At 40.3% G+C, this 26,254-nt stretch overlaps 2 protein-coding genes across 6 annotated transcripts in view; both read right to left on the reverse strand.

The window, feature by feature from the left end:
* The window catches only part of NR2C1 (nuclear receptor subfamily 2 group C member 1), a 50,889-nt gene extending 35,681 nt beyond the window's left edge, over positions 1-15,208 (reverse strand). For 3 of the 5 annotated variants that reach the window (XM_027679901.1, XM_027679902.1, XM_027679899.1), the window contains exon 1: positions 15,102-15,208. The gene's annotated coding sequence lies outside the window, so the exon portion shown is untranslated. Of the gene's footprint in view, positions 1-1,341; positions 1,856-15,101 lie in introns of those variants that run through there. The other 2 variants (XM_027679900.1, XM_027679903.1) reach the window with 2 other exon arrangements.
* A 3,852-nt stretch (positions 15,209-19,060) lies between these two features.
* The window catches only part of FGD6 (FYVE, RhoGEF and PH domain containing 6), a 79,957-nt gene continuing 72,763 nt past the window's right edge, over positions 19,061-26,254 (reverse strand). Inside the window, exons 20-21 of the mRNA XM_027679904.1 lie at positions 24,699-24,847; positions 19,061-22,205 (exon numbers count right to left, since the gene is read on the reverse strand). Coding sequence (XP_027535705.1) covers positions 22,169-22,205; positions 24,699-24,847 — 186 coding nt within the window. The 3' untranslated portion in view covers positions 19,061-22,168. The remainder of the gene's footprint in view (positions 22,206-24,698; positions 24,848-26,254) is intronic.

Consider the following 26,254-nt stretch of genomic DNA (forward strand, 5'->3'; position numbering starts at 1 on the left):
TCAAAGAAAATCAGGATACTATTTAGTAAGAAACACACTTTTGGGCAAGACAGATATATTTTTTGCAAAGTTATTTCAAAGGAAGACCTTACTGCTTCATAACAATTTGAAATACCAGAAATGTTGTGTATATGGTAATTCTTCAAAAAATTAAGAGTAAACTAAGCAAAATGCTGACATTCTAGTCTGATCTCAGAGCTGATCCCATTTTGGGTGAGGTTTTGGACTAGAGATCTCCTGATGTCCCCTCCCACCTGGATTATTGTACAACTCAAAGATGCACCATTTTCTTAAGCTACAGAAACAACATGAGTTGCTTGCAATTACAAAAAATCCCCTATTTTTCTAAAATTAGTTTGATTTGCAAAATGTTTTGACTGCTTCCATATAGGTCTACTGTGCAGATATTTTCAAGGACACAATAAACCATTATCTAGAGTTTTACTTCATTACGTGTCTAGTTTACTAAAGAACTATGCACAAGAAAGCTTATTTTGTGTAGTTTAAACTAATTTTATGGAAAATACATGTTCCCTTATCTCAGCCGGTTGAGACAGCAGTAACATCTTCCATTTTGCAACTAGTCTCTAGCACTTTCTACATTACTTTCCTGAAAGAAACTAGATTACATATTATTTTCCCATCAGGAAAACCTGTAACAAAGCATGATTGTGACCTTCTCAATTTTAGCCGTATTTACCAACAGAGCTACAGCTTTACCTTTATTTACAGCTTTGCCTTCATTTTATGTTTTTCTAAAACTCCTGCAGAATTAACATGTTCCAACAAGAATACTTAATACTAATTATTACTGCTATAGCTGTGTTGCACTAACTCAGCAGCAAATGGAAATTAACAAGGCCATACAGTGAAAAGTTGAATTTACTGTTTGGCTAGTGAAAGCTACAGTCAAATACTGAACTTGCACAGGAGGCAAAATCTGGAAAACTACTTTTACAGAAATTGACTCAGACATCAGGAATAATAAAAAAAAAAATCTTATATCTGTGGCACTGCAAAATTATAATTAAAGATTCTCTTTAATGTTCTCTGTCATACAATTACTTCAAATTAACATAGTAACACATTAATATTTTGGCCACCAAGTCGGTAAATGAAAGAAGGAGGTACCTAATTTCTTCAAGCCTCTCCTGTTACCTTATTCAAAACAATTCAGTCAACAAAATGGCCAGCCCTGATCTGTCTCATGGCCTGAGCTTTCAATATCTCTCCCTGTTCCCACTACTGATACATCTGTGACTTTGCAGCCAACAGCAAAGTGTTATTTTTGTCAGTGTTAGTTCTCAGCCCAAGGAATGACTTGCCCTTGCTATATATTGCCCTGCAAATGCTACTGCTGCACCAGTGGTGGAGGGGAACTGTAGGTCACACCTTTCCACAGCAGCTGCAATTTACATCATCTTAAGCCATCTGAAGCCTCCCATGCTTTCCCATAGCTCTGTAATTTGTTGTGAGATGAGCCCTGGAGCTTAGACACGCTTATTTTTAGATCTTACAGAAAACCTAGTGAAGAAACAAGAAACAGAGAATGAAAAGAAATCAACGTACAGCCACAGATGAAGTGGCCTAGCACAGACTTCCACCCCATAAGCTGAAGTACTCTACAACTTGGAGATTGACATGGATTTATCTTCTTGCTTCACTATTTCTAGAAAGGGTATTATTTTCTAATTATGAGAAGTGTGAGTCAAAGCTACCTAAAAATAGTGAGGAAGATAGTGCAGTTGCAGAAGTTTCACACACATATGCTTACTCAAAGATAAACTTTGTATTGTCTAGTAGAAACACTCTTCAGCACAGACCTTTCAACTTTTCAGCCTTAGTAGTTAGTCCTCCAGCAGACAGATACTGAACTTTATGCTCTTGAACTTAGAATTTGTGTTCTTTGCCAGACTGCCAAATCCTCACCAAGAGCATATGTAGAATTTGTACTGGTTATGGCAGAATTCCGTTTTGGTGCTGACACCTCTCTGCCACAAGATCTCTCTCGTGAGCAAGACAAATAGCTATGAGAGCAGGGATTTTTACGTTATTAATTCAGGGTTATCAAACAGCACTAATAAAATACAGAAAATACTCAGGTCTCTCAAATCCCGAACTGGCCATAAGCATCCTTTATTCTTAGAAGCAATGTAATTATATTCTGTTTTACTCCTAAGAGCAGTGGAAGTGGTTCTCTAAAAGAGATTCCCTGACTTGATGCTGTATTTTTGCAGGAATCCTAAATTAGAGATGAGAAAAAAACAGGAAGGAATTTAGAACAGAATAGTGTGTTATCCAATCACAACCTCCAAGATGTACTCAGTTGTAGCAATAATCTAAATACTCCCAAAATAAATAAAATTAAAGAAAACCCAAACGGCAGTGGTAAGCAAATTTTCTGACAAACTGTTTAGAATCAAACAGCTTTAAAGGTGATGCTTGTTAAATAAAAACCTAAGGAAATTACAAGGGACTTTGAAAGCCTGACTAGATTAATATTTCCTAAATAAGTGATGTTCCTATCCTTCCCCAATCATAAAAATTTTATTGGTCAAAAAGATTTTCTTTGAAATATGATTCTCAGAATTAAAAAAGAGAAATCTGTGTTCACAGGAATTTTCAAACCCAAGTATTCCTGAACTTGAATTCATGAGCTATGAGCTTCAAGTATGAATCCCTTACATCTCAATCCTGTTGAGACACAAAAACCTCAAACAAAAAAAAGAAAGCTTTTCAATTGCTCATCCAATCATTCTGTTCTGCTAGTTAGATCATCCTGCAGCTCAGAGGCACACTTCTACAGCATAGTCTCAGTAAGAAACAAAAAGACTGACCTTCAGAATCAAGAGGTGTGTGCTTTAAGGAATTACTTTGCACCTGCTACTTAGTTCTGCTAAAGCAGATGCAACTGCCCTCATAGCCAAGATGTATTTCAAGTCAGCTTGAAAACTGAAAGTGATTCAAACTGACATCTTTTACCTTGGAGTGAAGCAGTGAAGGAATACACATGTATTCAACTGTGATGCACCAGTCATAGGGAAATTAGCTCTCAGAGAGGCATAAACCATTACAAGTGAATTTTTGAGAGTTATCTAAAAGAGACATCTGCTTCTCATTTGAGAGAGATGCACGAACTTGCACGAACACAGGATTTCAAGTATACAAACAAGACTGAACTCTTACAATGAAGAGGAACCTAGAGAAAAGGTTGAACCTGTCCTATCTCTTCATGCAGTCTGGAATAAGCACAAAGAAATTCAACCTATGGACACAGAACCAACTGTCAAAGCTGGACAAATCACCTGAGCATGTGAGGCATGTACACAATGGAAAGGAACTTACTTGCTGAGTATTATTGACAAGAACTGACATAATAATCACATGATGTTTTATATTTTGACACTTGCAATATCAATTTGCATAAACATTCAGTAGTAGGTTCTTTTGTGTGTTGTGGCCTTATTTAACTTGGTGATCTCTAAACACAAAGGCACTGACAAAGACAGTAACACTAGCACTCTGTATTAAAATATCTTAATTTAAATCACCTCCAATAAACCATGTGACCTTGCTCCAAAGAGTACATATAACAGTGAAAAAACTCACCAACTTCAATATTTCAATTACAAACTTTTAGGCAGCATTTCATGTTGCAGCTCAGCTACTGAAATGGAGAGCTGAAAAAGGCAATCCTATCCCATTTCTCATTTTTGCTTTATTACTTCATCTCTTCTTGCACTGGCATACACTGAGAAGTCAGTTCAAGCAACTAAATTGACAGCAACCTCTTTCTTAGTTGTAGAGTCAGTTCAAAGGCAGTTTGAACAGAATTATAGCTCACACCCCGGAAGGAGGTCATTCTGACCAAGCTGTGGTGGTTTTGACCACATAGTAGGAAAATTCAACTCACTAAAGACAGAAAATTCACCTGGCAGAAATGCAGCAAACATCTGCTAGGTAAGCACACTGACCTGATTTACCTGGCAGTCAGATTCATTCTACCACAGACAAAAGGGAGAACACGTTAGAAGGCAACAGAGGGAGGAAAAGAGGGGAGATTAAGAATGTTGTTGTTGGGAAGCTGATAATTCAGTTGAACTGCATGATAAAATTGTACCCTTTGATTCTGGCCCAGCCAGCTGCCCGATGCGGCTCACCCTGGAATCAGACAAGTTCCACAGCCAGTTGTGTGAAGCAGCAAGGCCACCACTTTGAGGAGCAGCCACATGCTGTGCATCCTGCCCTGGGGACAGGGCATCAGGACAGGTCAAGGGGAACTGGCTATCTAAAAATTCTAAGCTGGGAAAGCTGTAAGAGTTTTGCAACTCACATTTGCTTACCTAAGGTATCTATGTTAGATTTCACATCAGCTATGCTTAATTACTCTTTAGAGATCCTTGCAAGGAATTAAGCAGGAGAAAAATGCTTTAGCTATTTTTCTTCTGTTATGTGAACTTCAAAATTTAGCACATTTTTCATGTTTTTAAAAGTTTCTTTCCCTGAGTTGCTCCAGCCAACATTCTCAAACACTGAATTGTTTCATATGAAATGATAAATATATTCTAAACTCAAAGCTACCTGGAACTGAGAAATATTCCTTTAACACTTTATAATAAACCTTCATTTTCCAGCAAAGACTTGGTAGATGAGGAAAAGGCTATGGGTGTTGTTGATCCAGACTTAAGTAAAACCTCTGACACCATCTCCCACAGCATTCTCCTGGACAAACTGGCTGCTCGTGGCTTAGACAGGTGCACTGTTCCCTGGGTAGAAAACTGGCTGGATGGACAGGCCCACAGAGTGGAGGTGAATGGTGCTACATCCAGTTGGCAGCTGGTCAGCAGTGGTGTTCCCCAGGGCTCACTATGGGGGTCAGCCCTGTTTAATATCTTTACTGACAACCTGGAAGAGAGGATTGAGGGCACCCCTCGTAAGCTGACAGATGTCACTAGGCTGCGCAGAAGTGCTGACCTGCTGGAGGGTAGGAAGGCTCTGCAGAGGCATCTGGACAGGGTTGCATCAATGGGCCAAGGTCTGTGGGTTCTCACTGGCTGCCAGCTGAATGGGAGCCAGCAGTGTGTTCAGGTGGCCAAGAAAGCCTGTATCAGAAATAGTGTGGCCAGCAGGACTAGAGCTGTGTACTTGGCCATGGTGATGCCATACCTTGAGTTCTGTGTCCAGTTCTGGGCCCCTTACTACAAGAAAGATGCTGAGGTGCTGGAGCATGTCCAGAGAAGGGCAACAGAGCTGGTGAAGGGTCCAGAGCATGAGTCTGATGAGGAGTGTCTGAGGGAGCTGGGGGCTCAAGGGGACCTTATTGCTCTGTACCTGAAAGGAGATTGTAGCTAGGTGGGAAGCAGCTACTTCTCTCAAATAACAAGGGACAAGACAAGAGGAAACCACCTCAAGTTTAGATTGGACACTAGGAAAAATGTCTTCACCGAAAGGGTGGACAGGCGTGGGAACAGGTTGCCCAGGGAAGGTGGAATCACCATTCCTGAAGTGTTCAAAAGGCACATGGATGCGGCACCTAGGGATACGGTTTAGCAGTAAACACAATTGTGCTGGGTTAACAGTTGGACACAAGGTTTGAGGTTTTTTTAACCTTAATGATTCTGACTTTAACTATGATCACAGTTTTGATCTTCAATAATTAGAAGTGACCTTCGAGGTGTTCTCATCTAATGTGAATCTTCCTGATTTCAGAAATGTTTTCCACACTTGTCAAAACATGCCACACATCTTCAAAGCACACACCAGGCAATATAGGAATGTTTATTGTTAGTATAGGAAAGAAGTAGATTGAGTCAAATAAGTGACAGTTTCTTCCTTGAGAATGCTCCATTCTCCTTTCAAAGGTGATAAACCAAAAACTTTATCCAGATGCTTAAGACTGCTAATCACATTTGAATTTCCTTTCTAAAGTTATCTAAAACATTGAAGGGATGAGAGCTGGAATTCTAAAAGAGAGCAGAGAACACAACATGAAAAAAATAGCACATACTTTAAGGATCTTCTTTATAATGTCCAAGAACTGTAATATATTACTACAAGAGAGAAAGGAGAGCCAAAGCTCCTGTCAATACATCAAGGACTACATTGTTTACAAACATTGCCCAAATATTTTTCACTTCATTTATCTCTCACTATGAATACCTTGCAAAAATTATTCACTTCGCTCAGTTTCAACCAGCAAGTCTTTAGTTGCTTATAACTAAAGTATTTCTTAATTGCTCTACTGGTTTCCCTGTTTCACATCAGACTTAAGATCCTTGCCTTTACCACAAAGTTTCTGAAAAATGAAGTGGTAAGAAATGCTTTGTCCCATGGCCATTTAGCTAATGATACTGTCACAGCTTAAGCTCTTACTTCCTTCTACAACTTTTTGCAGATCTACCACCAATATTTGAAACACTGTAAAGCTACAAAACAAACATTAAATTTCTTAAATTTTCCTTAAAAGAGATGTGTTGCTGAAACTAAGTCAAATCAACAACATTTAGGACTGTCAACATGATTAGATCACTGCCTCTGCAAATGTCCATGACATTCTGGTTTTGTACCCTTGTATTCCCCCTTAGTCTGTAATGATCCCTTTGTGTTTTTCTCATTAGAGGTAAATTTCTGGGGACAGGGAAAGGCTCTGTTTCTGTTGCTCTAAGTACAGAGTAACACAAATATCAGCATCTGTACTTATACTAATTAGATCTGCTTTACAAGTATAATCATCGCATTTGTTCTCTACCTGTTATATTTATTTCTTAACTGTTTGACAGTATTACTTCCACATAATTAAATAAAAAATGAAGCTTTTTCAAAAACCTTTGAAGAAAATAAGACAGAATTATATATCCATCTCTTTTCTTTGCAAAACCTCAGTCCCCCAATCAATTTATTAAAGCAGCACCTAGAAGCAAGCATTTTGACAGAAGACAGGCATTAGACTTCCTGTGTATTACTTAAAATGCATTTACTGCTTCTCTCTTCAATCTTCAGACTCAAAATGCTACCAAAATCTCTTTCTGTACATAAATCTGACATATTGTTAGTTTATGCCCCTAGAAAATGAATTAGTGAGCCTCCTTGTCAAGAGTCAGAATTATTTTTAAATGCATCACTATCATCAGTTAGCCCAAACTGGGTGGTGTTGAATCTGGTATCATCAAGTCCAATAGTTTTCCATTCCTATTTTAGATAAGCACTCAGTAAGCCAAGGGGTCAGTGGAAAACTTTCATTAGTTTGCACCAATTAAACCACTCCTCTTTACTTCTTCCTCACTTTTTATATGCCAGTTTTGCCAATGTCAAAGTAACTTAGGAAATACTTCCTTTTTAAAGTATTTCAGGCTTACTTCACTGAAATGGGTCAGGAAACATTCCCACGAGAGCAGACAGCAGTTTTGAGGGTTGGCAGTCAGAAGCGCTAACCTCTCCACTAGTACAGTTATACCCAGAAGACATCAATGTTTAATTCACCCTTCTCCAGGGACAAAAGTTATACAACTTTAATTGTCCCAGTAGAAGGTTCCTACTAATAGGATTTCAAAATATTATACCAGTGTAGACTAAGGCCTTAAAAGCAGTAACCAGGAAGCATATTTCTTTATGTTTGGATGCTCCATTTGATATAAAAGGTAACACCTCTCGTTCTATTACATTAGACTGTTGGTATAGCTCCCCCACTATCAAGTACCTTGATTCTGATGTAAAACCCTTTAAATGAGTAAGAACATCGGTGTGAAGATACAAAATGAGAACATTCTGTCCACTCCAAAGATCTACAGTTTACTTTGAAAAAAAATGTCACACCCCTGACCAGTTTTACTGGTACAAAAACGATGCTTGTAAAATTTTAGAAGTTTTAACTTACCCTGCTGGTACTGCCAAACCAGTTTGACTATGTATGTATAGAATGAATAATAATTCTGATAATTACTATGTATATATGGATGGAATGTGTCTTAATACAGGGGTCTTTCCTAGATTAAATCCACCTATTAAACTAATAAAGTTACACGAGTATGTTCTAGATACTTTAGAAATACAGGCACATTAACTAGTTATGACTGCAGAAGTTGCTGTGAACTTTACTTTTTTGTTCTTATATCAGTGTGCTGGTTTTGGCTGGGGTAGAGGTAATTTTCTTCACAGTGACTAGGATGGCTGTGTTTTGGATTTGTGCTGAACACGGGGTTGATAATGTAGAGGTGTTTTTGTTATTGCTGAGCAGGGCTTACACAGAGACAAGACCTTGTCTGGGTTTTGCACTGCCATGCTGGCAAGGAAGTTGGGGGTGTCTGAGAGGTTGGGAGGAGACACAGCTAGGAGGGGTGACCCAAGGGATATTCCATACCATATGAGACCATGCTCACAATATAAAAAGGGAGGAAGAAAGAGGAAAAGGGGTCATTTGGAGTGACGGCATTTGCCTTCCCAAGTAACCATTACACATGATGGGGTCCTGCCATCACATTATATGTTCAGCCACTTCCCTGCCCTAGAGGTGGCTGAACACCTATATCTGCCCATGGGGAGCAGTGAATTAATTCTTGTTTTGCTACGCTTCTGTGCAGCTTTTGTTTTCCTTATTTAACTGTCTTTATCTCAATCTACGAGTTTTCTGGCTTTTACCCTGCCAATTCTCTCCCCAGTCCTGCTGGTGGGGGAGTGAGTGAGCAGCTGCACGGGGCTTGGTGGCTGGCTGGGGTTAAACCAAGACACACAGGACACAGTCAAATACAGGAAGATCAACATGTCTTTTTAGGAAAGCTCAAAAGGTTAATATAACAGAAAACTGGAAGAGAAGAAGCAGCTGTCTTAATCTCTCTCTGTAGTCATACTGCTTCACTACTGAATGATTTCCACACATATCAAAATGAACTAAGGATTTTAGTTCAGGTCACACTTGGCTTTGTGTGCTCTGTAAAGCTTAAAATGGAAACTAGTCCTCATTTCCATTCTCAAACTCTTCATATACTAATTAAGAATTCTGCATAGCCTGTGCCAAATTTGTTTAATAAATTCCTACACATAACAATTCTTTAACTTAACAATTCCTCTATGATTAAATGTGCCTGAGTTAATGCTTAAAAGAAGTAACAGAACTCCCTATTTTAGTTTTCTGCAATGCTTTACAGATAATAAATTAAGCCAAGCAATCCAAACACATTTGTGAAACAAGGGATGCTACTGAGCTCAGTGCTTCATACAAGAAAAGCTCAATGAACACAGCAAACTAAATGAGCTATTCTTGGGTTATCATTCTATAAGCCATATTGCTCAAGATGGTAGAACAGTTGGCAGACTTAAAGGAGTAAGACTCTCATTATCAACGAACTAAGGAATATTTATGTGACTCTTGACACTCAGTTAGATACTGTTTTTTAAATTCGCATGAGATTTAGAGAGTGCATATATAAGAGACAGGTAACAATAGCAAACTGAAGCAGCTAGACCTGCAGGCAAGCAAGGGAAAATGAGATGCTTATAAAAGCATAAGGGAATAATTAAAAGGCACACAGCAATACAGAAAGAGACGCATTTGTAGGCATGTCTGTACAATTAATTTAAAATCATTGCTCTCACTACTTTTTCATGTAAGCAAGTGCTACAGTGGGAGGAAACACTAGAAAACAGAATTGTTAGGACAAATATTCAGGTGACTGATAAGTCATTCTTACAGTTTGGGCCACCCAAGGGATAGCCTCATTTTTAGGCCTGGGCTTCTGTTGCTTTCATCATGCTATCTCTAGAACCCACCTGAACAGCTACAGGTGAGCTGATTGAGCTCACCAGCCCCACAAACTGGGAAAGGAAGGAGGAGGAAAGGCAAGGGGGCTGTCTGCAAGCTGTCTCCACTCACAGGAGCACTGGCTACATGCCAGAGCTAGGTAAGGAGAGGCATTTAATTAGGTCAAGCTGCCCTGTGTAATGTCAGCCACAGCCCGCATCTCCACCTGAAGCTTGCAAAAGAAGTAAGAAAAAACCCAAACTGTTCCCTGCACCAGAGCTGAAGCTGCACAACGAACCAGATCAGGAAGCTCATCTGACTGAAGACTTTGCCATTCACTGGATTAGGTTCAGCCAGGTCCATTCTACCCGGCACACAAAGATTACACCAACACAGCATAGCAAGTGCAAACCCTTCTTTCTGAACACATGGAGACAGTACATCCCCTACAGTATAATTACAGCATTTCGCGAGAGATAGCCCGACTGCTGGCTGACGTTTTTGTCCCCCTCTGCATTTGCCTTTGTGGTCGTATAGCTGTAAGGTAAGCTCATCTTCAGACTTTATTCACCCTGCACCTAACAATTGTTAAACATAACACAGGAAAAACAGGTAGAAGCAGAACAAAGACCACTTCTTTTTGGGGAAAAGCCCATGTTACATCACCTTATCTATTGTGCCAAATTGCCCATGCAAGTGTTACACAAGATTACCATTTGGAGTATTCCCTGAACTACAGCCATAGACAAGGTAGTCGATACCAGAAGGTACACTATGGAAATCAGTAAACCTCTTCAACTACTAATAATAACACAACTCTTACAACTTGCATATATTCATATCCATAGAAACTTCCTTTAGACAAAAAAAACCCACTACAACAAAACTGAGTTTCACACGCATCCTTCCAGTACATCACTGTTGACACTGTTTCATGTAAAATATGCCGGGGGATGATCAGATTAAGAGCAGCCCTGCAGAGAAGGACTTGGGGGTGCTGTTGGGTGAGAGGCTGGACACGACCCAGAAATGTGCACTTGCAGCCCAGAAAGCCAATCACATCCTGGGCTGGATCAAGAGCAGCATGGCCAGCAGGGCGAGGGAGGGGATTCTGCCCCTCTGCTCTGCTTTTCTTTAGAGGAGGGCCACCGAGTTGATTAGAGGGATGGAGCACCTCTCCAGTGAGGAAAGGCTGAGAAAATTGGAATTGTTCAGCCTGAAGAAGAGAGACTTCAGGATGACCTCCTTCCAGTACCTGAAGGGAGCCTAGAAGAAAGATGGAGAATTTTTCCAAGGGCATGTAGTGACAGGACAACTGGTAATGGCTTTAAACTGAGAGTAGGTTTAGATTAGATATTAGAATGAAATTCTCTATTGTGAGGGTGATGAGACACTGGAACAGGTTGCCCAGAGAAGTTGTGGATGCCCCATCCCTGGAAGTGTTCAATCCCAGGTCAGATGGGGCTCTGAGCAACGTGGTCTAGTGGAATGCGTCCGTGCTCACTGCAGGGAATTTGGAATGAGATGATCTTCAAGGTTTCCTTCCAGCCAAAGTCATTCTATGATTTCCTTTTTTTTAAATTTGTTATCAACTCCACAGGATTAGATTTTGTTAGGGGTGGTGTGTTTTTTCGTGTCTGTAGGGATTTTTGTTGGGTTTGGGTTTTTTTTTAATTTCTATAAATGTGTGAAAAACACCCTGCAAAAAACCTTCAGATTAAGTCAGTCATGAACGAAACCACTAGTCATGTTGGCACTTACACTGTTCTGCTAATACTTCAAAGCAAATGTATTACCAAAATAAATGGGGCAGTTCTCACACCACAAAGTTACTGCTAAATTATAAAGAGCAACCTCAATTTCTTTGGAATGAAATAACAATTAATTAGAGCTAATATGACAATAGCAGAAGGTTTGGCTTTAGCTTTTTGGTAATTAATGTTTTTCAAGTTTCCAGTTTAACTTCCTACAAAGGTAGACAAATACTGCGCTTAGTCCAGCCTGGCATACTATCAAGTTGAACAAAAAGTAATCTAAGTTAAAGAAATCTGAACAGACTTTTAGAAAAGGCCTGGTAAAGTCAACAAAATTAATCTAAATATTCATATAGAAAGGCAGTTCCTACACTGTGATTTTCAGGAAGGAATGTATTTCCTTAAAAAATCCACAGTACTGCATCATAAGATACACAGGACTTGCTCAGAAAGCTCATGCCATCTTCCATTCTCAGAGAACTAGAATTTTAACAAGTTTGATTTTTCAAAAAAGAAATACTTTGTTGATTTCCAATTTTGGTGACCAATGCAGTAATCTCTAGAATTAAAAGCTGCTAACTGAAGGGCAAAAATATAGACAAGTCTGAATACACAAAAGTAACAATTCAATTAACTGTACCTTAGCAGTTTTATCCATAAAATTCTGATAAAATTCTGTTTTGCAGCAGCTTACCTTATGCCGATAATGTACAGACACAAGTTTAAAGTGCTAAAAGCAGGTTGAAACAGCACTGAGAGAAAAAAAAAAGTTAAAAGCTTTGCCAGAAAGTATCCCAGGTACAGTTTAGTTTCCTGGTCACTGTTGGGTTGCATGCTGCATCCTGTGTGTGACAAAAAGGCAGACAGCTGTGCCAGCCAGAGCCTGTGGGCCCCGCACCTACCCCAGCAGTTTACGCTCCTTCCCAAGGGATGTTAACACAAGTCTGAGAGCTCCCTGACCTGCATCAGCCAAAATAACTCAGGTTAGCAAAGGCTTCTATTATAACTGCTTAAGCCAGGCTGGCTGCTGCAGCAGGAAAGACACACACACACCCTCTACCAGCTGCAGCAGTGCCAGCTGAGATCCACACTTAGTCCTCCAGCAGAACAAACATGTACACATTACCGTTGCAATGCCACTGTATTCCTTATACACAGTTAAGCTCCCTTATTTAAGCAAAGGGTATCGCTTTTTTTCAGCTTTTTGACCCAAACATTGAACACAGCTTACTTTCTTTAGGAAGACTGCTTTCCTTCACAAACTCTAGGGAAACTCCAGCAATTTCACTGACCGCAAAAACTTTAATTGCATAATACTGAGAGTACACAATAAATCAAATAAAAATTGAGTAAAAGCACAGGCAACAGACTAATCTTACTATTGTAAATTTTGGATTTTACATTACAGGTGAAAGCCAGTTTTCACTGGACTAGCACATTAGCTGTAAGCATTCCATAGTTGTACTTCACACATGAACTATTTAACTGCATGCTACAATATCAGTGGGGTTTTGTTTGGTCTCAGACCCCTGCAGACCCATCCGCTGCCCCCCCCCCCCCCGCCCTTTATTAACAGAATACAATCATGAAATAATTAATGTTGAAATATACTTCTGGAGTTCATCTGGTCCAACCCATTTTCCCCAAAATCAATGTCAGCTTCAGAGTTACGCATGCTGCCTAAGGCTTTGTCTTCAGAGGCTAAGAAACTTGAACAGAAAAATCAAGGTAGGCTTTAAAAAAAAGCCAAAACCATAAAAAACCCCAAACAAACAAAAAGCGAATCTTCCCTCCTATCCCACAATCTAGCCTGGGATATGGTTATTCTTAAAGATATCAGAAGTCCCACAAAACTCGTTCCCTTTAAGAGAACATTTCACAAGAAAATACAACCAGGAAGAAAACCAGAAATATTAAAAAGAATTGAGGACAAAAAATTAAAGCTAGTTAATTTATCTACTGCGATAGATTCTTTCTGTAATAAGCATCAATCTGTTGTTGTAGAATGCAGCAGACTTAGCAAGTGGTGTCCAACCATTCAGCTAGAGCAGTCTGCAGGAACCACAGAAGCAGCTGAGGACTGTACACCCCTCCGGGTAACCTCAGTTATGGTCTGCAATGTCTTGGAGAAAGAGCTACAGAGAGAAGCAGTCACATTTCACAGGCCTTAAGACTTCCCTCAAACAAGCGCCCCTGAACAAAGTTGTACAGCAAGGAGTAAGCGGTGGGCTAAATGCTCTGCTAGACATCTTGTGTCGCAACTGCCTACATGGCCTAAAGCGGGGTTGGGAGAAATACTCATAAAATTATTTTCAGGTAAAAATGCTGTTACAGAAAAAGCCATCAAAAATTATCAAGTGTAGAAGAATGCATCACCAGATGAATGCTGCCTCGACCAGCACAGAAACTGTGATGTTTTCCCACCCATCTGATACTTCTATTTCTACTTACATAATGCTGATTCCAAAACTAGGAAGCTGTCATACAGAAAACTACCTGAATTATTGCCATCTTGTTTTTCTATGAGATGGGTGTGAATGCAGCTCTTCCTGCTACTAAACCACTTTCCCAAGTCCACTCTGCTGAAATTAGTAACTTCGGATCAGAGGTTGCACATAAGAAGAACGAATATCCAACTAAGTTTTTCAAGAATCACGTCCACACACTCGTCTTGCAGTAAAACCAGTATCAAGACTTTTTCCTCTCCTGTTGTGTAAGTTCACTTGCACAATACACGGCATCTCCTCTATTCCCTCCACAACGTGCAAATGTAAGCGCATCCTGTGGTACACGCCGTGCTTTTTACACTTAAAGCAATATATGGCAACACTGAAGAAATAAAGAATTCACAAATTCCGCAGCTTAGAAGAAATACCCCATCCAACGAGACAAAATAAGAAACAGTGGCAGGGTCATCTGACCCAACAAAAATAATACCGGGTGTTGCGCTGGTCACGCTCTCTTAACCCGAATATACCCAGACAGCCGCCTGGGATATATGAGGAGCGAACCGGCGGGGCGATGCCGTCGGCAGGCACAGAGTGGCGGGAAGAGTCGGAGAAGCGCACGGTATCCCCCGGGAATGTGGAGTCGGAGAGGAGGGAGAAAGGGAGACGCGCAGAGGTCGAGCCCCAGCGCAGTGCCCGGGCCCGCCCGGCCCAGCCCCCCCCGCGCTGCCCCGGCAGCTGCCCCGGCATCGCCCTGCCCGGGGGCTTCGCGGGGCCAGCGCCGCGCTCGCCCCCCGCACAAAATGGCTGCGCGGGGCCGGGGCGCAGCTCGAGCGGGGCATCGCCATCGCCCGCCGCCGCCTCCCCTGCGGCTCCCGAGCCCGCCGCGCCCGCGGGAAGCGGCAGCCGACGCCACCCGGATGCCGGGCGGCGGGAGCGGCAAGCTGTTCCTGTAGGTGAAAGGTCGGGGGGCGCGGGGCCGCCCGGGGCCGGGACGCGCCGGGGCCCGGGGCGGGGCGGGCGCCGCTCCCCTCCACGCTCCGCGGGGGCGTCGGCCAGGAGCCGGGCGGGCCCGCACCGTTAAGCGCGGCCGCGGCTGCCTCTGCTCCCCGTTCGGCCGCCCCTGGGGGGAGGATGTCTCTCGGCTGCCAGCGGTCCCTCGCTCACCTGGCGGACCCGCGGCCGCTCCGGCGGGTTTGTTTGGCGGCAGCGGCTCCGCTCCCGGGGGTCAGAGTTCGCGACCCCGCCCCCGCCGCCGTCCCGCCCCTTCCCGCTGCGGGCTCTGCGCCTGCGCCCGCGCTCGCGCCGGGCCGGGCGGCGGCGGGGGTGGGGGCGGGGGGAGCAGCAGCTAACGGAGCCGGGGCCGGGGCCAGGCCCGGCCGGGAGGGCTGGGCGGGTGATGCCGTGGGCAGCGGGGGCCGGCAGGCCCTGCAGCACCCCGCTGGAGCGCCCGCACCGCAGCCCGAGGCGTTCCGCCAGCCCTGCGGGCAGTGTCGTAAAATCAGAGAATCATCAAGGTTGGAAGAGACCTTTACGGTCATCCAGTCTAACCGTCCACCCAGCACTAACACTGTAACCTCTAAACCACATCACCCAGCGCCAGACCCAGACGCCTCTTAAACGTCTCCGAGGATGGTGACTCCACCACCTCCCCGGGTAACCCATTCCAATATCTGGCCACCCTAACAGTGCAAAATTTTTTTTCTAATATCTGATCTGAATCTCCCGTGTCTCAGCTTAAGGCCCTTTCCTGTTGTCATCTCACTGCAGCCACTGCAGGTGGAAGAGGCTGGCCCCCACCTCACCACAACCTCCTTTCAGGTAGTTGTAGAGAGCAATGAAGGAGGTTGTAGAGACCCTGAGCCTCCTTGAGACTAAGCAAACCCAGCTCCCTTACTGCTCCTCATAAGACATATTTTCTAGACCCTTCATGAGCCTTGTTGCCCTTCTCTGGACACACTCCAGCACCTCAATGTCCTTTTTAAAGTGAGGGGCCCAAAACTGAAGACAGTACTCAAGTGTCATGCCCATCAAGTGGGGAGCACAAATCTCCAACTCCCCACTGCAAGCGGAGAACTGCAGTTCTCTCCATGGACACAGGGATGAGCCAGCTTTGAATATCACAGATTTGCAGTTTGCTTTTGGCCTTCAGGAGCCCTGAGGCAGATCCATAGGCAAGATTGGTGGATCGGTATTGAAACATGCAACACGATGGAGGCACACACAACACTTGGTGCAGTCAGTTCAGCCAGCTATGTCTGAAAGAGCTGTGCTTCACCTGCATGGCAGCAGCAAGTCATCTCGTTAAATGTCAGCGCTACCCTGAACTGCCTTTGGGAAGGTGATGGGGAGCCTGGCTGCTAAAGAGTGCCCATTCCTGCTGGGGTAGTGCCAAAGGAACAATTTATTTCTGTTCTGGCTGTGTCTCAACATCCATTTGGATCAAAGTTGTGTTTATGCTAATTATTTTAAATGACCTTGATTTCGAATAAGAATTTTATACTTTAAATATGTCCCTTTTCACCCTTTGTCTTCCATCTGTTCAACAAAGATGGTCTAACAGTGATCAGAGATCAGCAGCAACTTCAAGATCATGTAGGCCACTGGGGCTGTATGTGCAAGTTCACAATCTGAAAATAATTTAGACCATTTTATTCAATTTCTACTCAATCAGATGACATAAGCATCAACATCTGAGCAGCAGAGATAGGAAAAAACCCCAAAGCATACAAGCAAATTTATGTATTAAGATTAATAAAATCATTCACGCTCTTTCAAATCCTTTACTGCTTTTCTTCCCACTCCCAGTCCCACAGCTGCACCTGAATCTATCTACCCTAACTCAAGATCACTAGTTCAGTCAGTACTTGCAAGCCTCATATTCTACTTTTTGATCAAACACATTCCCAAATGCCAAATGCAAATGAACTTAGTGAAGAATTTTTAAATCGGCGCAATTAACTTGCTAAGCGTTTCTTGAAAGTGTCAACTGTTGCAGCACTCTCGATTTATAGTACTTGTCACTTCCCAAACTAGCTTGAGCCACACATCCACTTTCTAAATGACAGAGCTTAGTGCAGTTTCATTTAACAAATATCAAATAATTTGCACCAAAACTTACTTCAGCCAAGTATTCTAATATCCTCAATACTGCAGAAATGTCACTGTAACCAGTAGAACATGCTTTGAAATGACCCAATTCATACTTGATCTGTATTACGAAGGCATGTCCATATAGCTCTGTCAGCCAGGATTACAAGAGACACATCCCTATCGAAACCATGGAGAGAAGCAAACCCCTTTCTGCTGTTATTGCAAGTTTTCAAAAAACTGCTTTCAAATATATGTCAAAGAAGTATAAGAAGGCAGCATAACTAACCTGATAGAAAAATCTCTCCTTACAGGCCCTCCTAAAATACTTATAGGCCCTGCTAAAATACTCATAGAATCATTTAGGTTGGGAAAGACCTCGTAATATTGAGTCCAACTGCTAACTTAGCAACTGCTAAGTCCACCACTAAATCACGTCCTAAAGTGCCACCTCTGCACATCTTTTAAATACCTCCAGGGATGGTAACTCCATCACTTCCCTGGGCAGCCTGTGCTACTGCTTGACCACCTCTTTGGTGAAGAATTTTTCCTAGTATCTAATCTAAACCTCTCCTGGTGCAACTTGAGGCCATTTCCTCTTGTCCTATCCCTTGTTATTTGAGAGAAGCAGCTGCCCCCCACCTGGCTACAATTTCCTTTCAGGTGGTTGTAGAGAGTGATAAGGTCCCCCCAAGGCCCCTTTTCTCCAGGCTAAACAAACCCACCCAGCTCCCTCAGCCCCTCCTTATCAGACTTGTGCTCCAGACCCTTCACCAGCTTCATTGCCCTTCTCTGGAGTTGCTCCAGCACCTCAATGTCTGTCTTGTAGTGAGGGGCCCACAACTGGACACAGGATTCAAGGTGCAGCCTCACCAGTGCCGAGTACAGGGGGACAATAGCTGTTGTCCTGCTGGCCACACTATTGCTGATACAGGCCAGGATGCCATTGGCCTTCTTGGCCACCTGAGCACATAGGCTCATGTTCTGCCTGCCCCAAGCCTGCTGGGGTTGTTGTGACCCAAGTGCTGGACCTGATGCCAACAGAGACTGTGATTCAGGCATACTTTCACTGATACAGCAGAACTGGATTTTGCAAAAGGATTTAATGTAACACCCTTCATTTGACCTTCACATAGACTTAACTCCCTTAATTCTTTAGAATGATAGTTTCTTAGGATGCTTTCTTTCCTCTGGGCATGTCTTCTCTTCAGGAAGCTTAGAGAATAGTCCTCTCATCCTGTATCATATGCTCCAGAACTATCTTCTCTCCACTGATAAATGTTCAAGAATACTGCATTAATGGTTTAATATACTCTAGTCAGCTGTTGCAACAGCTAGTTCGTGCTCATAGACCTGAAAATCACACTGTTTTATAGTACATGGGCTAGTTCATTCCTGGGCTACTGAAGCTTGGAAGGGCTGTCATGCCCCAAGGGTGGGATGTGGCTTCAGGAGATGAGACCTCTCTGCTCAGTGTCCTACAGGTGGGGCTGCTCAGGGGCAATTTTTCTGATGGTCCGTTTTCTCTGCAAGCCACAGTCCAGCATGGGCCTGCACCTAGTTGTGGAAGAGCTTTATAGGTAACAAACATTGTGAACTTGCAAAAGCATGGGTTTTTAGTTTGGTGAGCTAGGGAAGAGGGAACAGAAAGTGAAGAACTAGACAGCAAGAGACAGCTAAGGAAAGATGGGAGAGCAAGAAGATGGAAATATTTTAGCAAAGACAGCGATTTTGGTAGTGAGAGTGTGTCACTACACACTGTTGCACAGCCAATGTCTTGGCTGATGTAAGCAAGATAATTCACTTAAAACTACTGTTTCAGGTGGTCAGATCCAGCAGCAGTGTTAGTCTATCCACACAGCCTACCTTTTCAGGCTGTTTTCTGTTCATAAGGGCAAAACACAGTATGATTTTTAAAGCAAGACTGATGTGCAAGATAATTTTAAGAAATTCTGCCATTTGAAAATCGCTGAATACACAAATTACATAATATGTAAGACCTGAACATATTTAAAAAGAAAAAAAAAGATGCAGACTCAAGTAATGTGAATTTATTTATACAAAAATGATGAATAACCACAGGAATATTTACAGCTTTGAACTGTTTTCATTTACAAAATAAAGATTCTATTCTTACATTTAGACAGTATGATTTAGGACTGCTTCAAATAAAAGGCTATTTGGATGGTAAATGCAGGGGGACAGCAGTTATGGCAAACAAATGCACTGAATGTGTCTTTCCAAATATCTCTTTACATTATTATGTAATATACATAGTGTAATAATCAAGTTTCCACGCACAAAAAATATTTAGTAAAATGTGTTCCATAGCTGCTCAGCTATCCATTTGTTTTAAGTCCTTTGGGCACAAAATACAGTTTTAAGTTAAAGAGAATTCAGGATCCTAGAACCTTTAATTTATCCATGAATAAAAATGTTAGAACTAATATTCAATGCTAATGTTTGTCTCATATTCTGCTAACCAATCTTAAATTAATTATGAACTATAGATTCTTATAAGAGGAGGTAGCCAAGTGTCTAAAAATTTCTGGTCGTGCTTTAGTGTTTAGTCAAATCAATAAGTAAATACTTTACTTTCAATGGTAATGCATCAAAATGGGATGTGAATTGGAGAAACAGACCAAATTTGAAAAGCAACCATCTGAAAATGTTATGCAAATGCCTGTGTTGCAGGTTCTTCATATGACACAAAGCACTAATGCTGAAGAAAAAGGAAAAGAAATATTCAAACATGTTTACAAAGACAATTTATTTAACACAGAATTAGACTGCAATATGTATACTACTGTTTTTAAGGCTCCATTCCAATCTATTTCTGTCACAGATCTTTTGATTATTCAGCTACTTCTGGAAGAAGTCCTCTGATTATCACAGAACATTTTAAACTATTTTCTCACTCTGCACCAAATCCTCTAGAGGTAGCTTGATGTCACACGAGGCAGAACTTGGGCATCTTGTTCAGTATGTTTTGACTTTTATTGCTCTGTTTGGCAGCAGGGAATATATCAAACCATAAACTGAAATTAAATTAGCTGGCTCCTAGCCAAATTTCTGATTCATTTGCTGGTTCATGACTTGCCATCTTCATTAGTGTGCAGTCCCTATGAAAATATTAAGAAGTTCTTCCCCTTGATACTATCAACAGGAAGAGACACATCACATCTATACCGGTTTAGTTTTGGATACAGTAAAAACCATGGCAGAAATCATCCTGAAGAGACATGCTAATAACTTATTTAGCTTGGTGAGCAGCTGGTTTTGAAAATTAAGTAAAGGCCCTTTATATGTAATAAGAGAAAAGTATTCACTTAGCACATTTGTATTACAATAAAAGAGAATAAAGGCTTTGATCAGTCCTACTTAATTTCCAACATTATCTGGTCAAATCTCTAGCGTTCCTGAGGAAAGTCAGATCTACAACTTTAAGTCCCTGATTCATAAGGTACTCTACTGAAATGCTCGAAGCCAAGGAAATTACTTGTATAGTTAATATTAAGCATTTGACTTCCAAGCCCACTACTGACTTAACAGAAGCTCTAAGAAATCAAGCTTCTTCAGAGCTCTGTTAGTATCTTAGACCTGACCTTGAGGTATTTGAGAGAATAAGAGAATTTTGGTTTCCATTTTCATTCTTGGCCTTTCTGTCATAATTACTAACTGTTCCATCATCTATTCTCTTTCCATTGTGAGGCCACGGAATAGCTATTAATGCGTATTCAAACTATTAATTGAAAGTTAATGGCTCTTAATTCTGTCACCAAAACCAGCTTGATTCAGAGGACTACCGACAAGTAGTAAAATTAACTGACTACACATGCATCGCATTTGACATAAAAATGGCTTCCTTTCATGTGCTTTTCATAGTTCTAGTTCCATTTATGCTATTACAGTGTTAAAAATCTTTCCAAAGTTAAATAGAATAAATGCACCAGAATCATCAGTAAGTATTTCCTAATGAGGTATGCTGATGATTTTCTTAAAGAAAAAAAACAAAACCCAAACACCTAAAACTGAACTATGTTTTAAAGTGTCAAAGAAAACAAATCATATTGTAAACAAAAGGTATTTCAAAGAATGGTATGCATTTTCAATGCCTTCTGCACTAACAAAGCTGTGTTGTCTTGGTATGGCAATTCCAGTTTAAAAATAATATTTAAATATACAATAGTTTAAAATTTTGGGAGAGGAGGGTGCATATATTTGTTTAATGTTCTTTGAACAATAGTTTATACAGTGTTTCATTTTTGTATACAGAACTCATGTGACACAAAGTTTTGAAACAAATAAGATATTTTGTCTTTTCTCTGATTATCAAAAATGTATTTTTACTCTGCTTTAAATTACTAGTGGAAACATAAAAGATAATATATCCTCCAATTTATTGAAGATAACTCATTTAGTCTCTTTGGCTTCTGTAGTACTCTAAGAGCTCTAGTGCCTTATCCCTGTAATTGCAAAGTCTGTTTTAAAATATTTTTCCCTTTTCTGTTTTTTAATAATTGAACTGTATTTTGCCTTTGTGATACAGAATTTGTTGTACTGTTTTAATGAACTGGTATGCATGATTTCAACTGCCATTCAAGGAAAGGAGCAGCAATATCATACAACTTCTCATAAAGGAGCTTACATAGCCAACAAAGATCCAAAATCTGTGAAATTCCTATACTGATCTGTTCTTGCTAAATTGCTAAATGAACATCAGCAGCTCAAGACCTATACACAAATCATGAGGAACTGTACAATTGCAACAGATCTGTTATGTGTTTTGCCTTTTTTTTTTTTTTTTAAAGCATAAAGTTTATGAATCTGTTGACCAACAATCTGCCATTCTGAGGACATGGGCACTTTGGACCTCAATGCAGACCTCACAAATAATTCTGCCCATTAAAGTAAACATTGGAATTTAATAAATAACACATTTTGTATCAACACAGAAATACATACAATTCTTTAAAAAAATATTACTTTACACTAAAAATGCAACAACTCCTAATCCTGACAAATATACAATTTTGTGTAGGTTGAGATGGCAGGATTCTGTTTCACTGAACAGTTGCTGTAGTCTGTTTTACCACCATCCTTGGATATTTTCCTTTAAATTTGCAGACATGATGCTGACACTGCTATAAGACAGTGCCTTCTTGAAAAGCTTCTATCCACCTGATAGAAAATTAAACACTGTTAGGAAGTTGCTGATTAAAGAGTAAATCTCACTGTTGTCAGTAGCTACAGATTCACACAAGAAGTAATATCATACTTGCATTACCAGTTGGTCTGTGAGTGCAAATGCCAATGAGTCCAAACATACAAAGCTTGCTGGCGACATATTAAGTATTGGTACAAGGCCATACGATAGAAACTTTTTTGTGTACCTCTCCCATACTGAAGTTACATGCACAAAAAACAGGTGAAGCTGGCAAATCAAATCCTCAAAAAGTAGGATATGCCAAAGTGCTGCATACTTTAAAAAACTCCAATACTGCCTTCTCTTATTTCACTGCAAACATGACCTGGGATGAATCAGGACACTACTGTAACTGAGGTATTTTTCTGCTGTCTGCATAACCCATGCCCTCTGCTTTTGCAGTAGGTACCAGGGCATTACTGATGACTAGTGGGGCTGAGGGAAGAGGTCACAGGGTGAAAGGTGGGGAGTAGGGGGAAGTCCCAAACAGCTGATCCAAGGTGTCTCAAACTGGAAATTCGAAGTTAATATTCAGCTACTTTTACTCCCTATAGCTGTGGTTTCTGTTCCTACTTGATTAGGAGGGTGATAAACATCCTCAGCTTCCCAAGGATGAAAAAATTAAAGTTCCTGATGCTACACAGACAAATACAATAAAAAATGGAATAATTCTGTCTTCTGAGTGAGGGCTGAACTCTGTGTATGTGAAGTTAAGGGACTGACATAATGACGATTTTTTTTCCTGAGTGAAAATTTTGCAAGAACTGAATGACACAAAGACTGTAATTATCTTTATCATGGAAATTGAAACCTATCTTAGTATTCACAGGGTATCTAAACATTAGTCACAGATGTTGGCTCTTCCTTGCCCTGAGCATTTAATTTTGTAACTGTGTGCATGTTCTTTGAATTCAAGCTTTTGGTATGAACACATTAAGCATATGTAAGTCCTCATGCCTGTCTGCACACACAACTCAAGCATCTACCTCTTACTTTTTAAGGCTCACTGTATTTTCCACTGCCATCCATACATTAAAAACAACTAAAGTGGAATACAATTAAAAAAAAAAAATCTCTAAACAGCTTAAGCATTGAACATAGCACTGGACTTCTAAAACCTCACTGAAAAATAAGCATCTGTTAAAATTTATTACTGCACTCATACAAAAGCATCAGATATTTCTTTGGCCCTATCAGGAAAAAATAGTGTCAACTGATGCTAACAGACCAATGGCATGTTCTTTGTTTTTCCTTTTAATGCTGTCAAAGCAGCATTTATTCTGGAGGTTCAGCATAAATCTCCTAAGGATATTAAATACTTGGAGAAAGCTCAAAATTCAAGGTACTTAATGTTATTCCTAGCCTCAGTAAAACACAGTATGTTCAATTTCAAGTTTTCCTACTGATGACAAAAGCCATTGTCTGAATAGAAAAACAAAGCTATTGAATGCCTTGGGGTTTTTTAGTTTGTTTTATATAGTACAGGAAACAAGAGAACAGTGTCTCAATGAACAAGGAAACATTTGTGTGCATCTGCACAAAATACTCCCCAAAATCAAATAAAGACTTCTAGATTTTTTTATGTAAAGAAGTGTCATTAAGCACGTTCTCAGCTGTTCAAAATTTTCAGTTGTCCTGGGCACCTTGTTTTTTAGAATGTCTCTATTTGTAGAAACCTGGAGCCACTTAAATGCTTAAGTATTAATAATAGACTAGTATGTATTTATTAATATAAAATTCATTTGGCAAAACTGCAGTGAAAGCAGCCGATAAGACAGGCATATAGGAAAGATAGCTTACATGTATTCCGTTTATGCTCATTTCTAGGTTACTCTAAGATTCATGTAACAAATGTTTTCTACTGATTAATGACCAAGCTTCTAGGTTATTTTATATAGAACACACACAATATATAAATTGATAAATATGACTCCAAAGTCAGACACATCAGCAGGACTTGAAATGAAACAGCTTGTGTAAATGTTCTTTGAATTCAAGTTTTGGTCTGAATGTATTAAGCATGCCTAGGTGCTCATTCGCATCTGCACACACACTTCAAACTTTGTTCCTGTACCTTTTAGTGTCTGCTTTATTTTTCACTGCCATATATACTCATTAAAAATAACTAACATTGACATGTGAAAATAAAAAAGGAATATATCAGTTAATTCTTAGAACACATTTTCTGGAATGAGCTAGGAAAGAGAAAGATTTCTTATTTTATCTTTGACTCTCCCAGTCTCCTACGTTCAGTCTTTTCCCGAAGAGAGTCTGCTTCCTTCATTTCAGAAGCATTTCAGAAGTCCTAATGAAACCAGAACCTCATGTTTTAAGTAATTTAAAACTTCCATTTACATGCAATATAATATAGATCTTTGGTACATATGTTTAATGTGTGATTATGAACACTCACCACTTCTGAATTTTCTAGAAATATGTAACAGAAATGAATTCAAGTAGTTTCTTACTTTTGAGCTGAATGGGGATCATCTGCTTTGAATATGTAAAATAAAGTGTTTTTGTGCAGTAAATGGAACACTCTAGACTCTGAGTTTTCATCTTTTACTTCACTGACTGTGAATCCAAGTAAAGGCTGGCTCTCTAATGCTGCCACATCCTATTTAACAAGGGAAAAAAGGAAACAAGACAAAATTAGAGTTTGCAAGACATACTAAGGCATGCATTTAGACTTTATTCATATACCATACCATTGCAATAGACTCTAAAACAAAAAAGTTGTTATAAACAGACATGCGCAAAATGCCGCTTTTTATCTTCTCCACGCATGAATCAGGAGACAGGAAATAACAAAACCTCATAGACTTCAACACTGCTGATCTTCTTTTCATTTCCCTGATAACAACTACCTTGTCTTTTGCTGTGTAGTCTCAGCATTCTGCTAGTAAAGAGTTCTTATATCAAAAGATCAACTACCACCTGGCAGCAGACCAAAGGTCCAACAACCTTAAAAGTGAAGTGGGATGCTGTTAACTGCACGGAGTATGCTAAAAGGAGGAGCTATGGATGCAACCTATGTTCTCAAGCACTGCAGTCAAGTTCCAAATACTTCGAATGGCTAAGCTTATTTCGCTTTCTGTTATTTCTGTTGCTGGAAATTAAAAGGGTAGGGGAAAAATAGTTGCTGAGTGTTCACAAATGGTAGGTTAGGAAAGAGTAGCAAGAGAAGTTGTACCTTTTTGTTTTCTCTTTATTTAGTTTCAAAACCTGGCTAAAAATGAAACCTTTCCCCTTCCTCATTCATCTCAAGTACTTACTTTTAAATTTTTTTTTAAATACTCTTGCCTTTTAGTTAATGAATACCATACAAAGCATTTTTGGAAGGGAAAAAACCCAACTATTTTCATCCTGTGCAAATTCCAAAACAGTGTTTTGTAACTAGGCAAGGTTCTGCAATGCTTACAGATAGAAGAAAAAAAAAAGCTAAAAAACCAAAGAATGTATATAAACACTGACAAATCAGGTGATGACTTTGGTAATTGCCTCTACAATGAAACAAGGGTGTCCTGTGAAAACAGCATGTCTTTATATTGGAAAATCAAGTAAGGCTGAGTAATCTCTTTTGCTGTCTCAGGTCTTTGTACCACTAATAGGTGGTTTTTTTACCACTGATCTTTATATCACTTGGAACTAACGTAAGTAGTTTAAGTGAGGTTTCCTGGCTAACGCAACACTGGACCTTCCCTTAAGACTCTATAACCAATGTCTCCTGCAATGGCTCATCAAGATGAAAAATAAGGACAGATATTCCTCAGTTTAAAGAAAATAGGAAAGAGGTAATTTTGTGATTGTGAGCTGCAAACTGAAGCTACTCTGTAAGGTTGATATCTCAGAGGAAGCCAAGCCAAAGAAAATTTAAGGTGACTGTCACAGACTAATATATCTTTCTTTACCTCTGCCAAAGTCTCCTTTGCAACTAACAGAAGAAACACAATGCTCTCAAATATTTTTCTAACTGATGTAAAATAATTTTTTCCACATAATTATTTAAGCTATTTTTAGAACT

The sequence above is a fragment of the Neopelma chrysocephalum genome, unplaced genomic scaffold (genome assembly GCF_003984885.1).
Source record: "Neopelma chrysocephalum unplaced genomic scaffold, ASM398488v2 Primary Assembly neopelma1_59, whole genome shotgun sequence".
NCBI classification, from domain to species: Eukaryota; Metazoa; Chordata; class Aves; order Passeriformes; family Pipridae; genus Neopelma; species Neopelma chrysocephalum.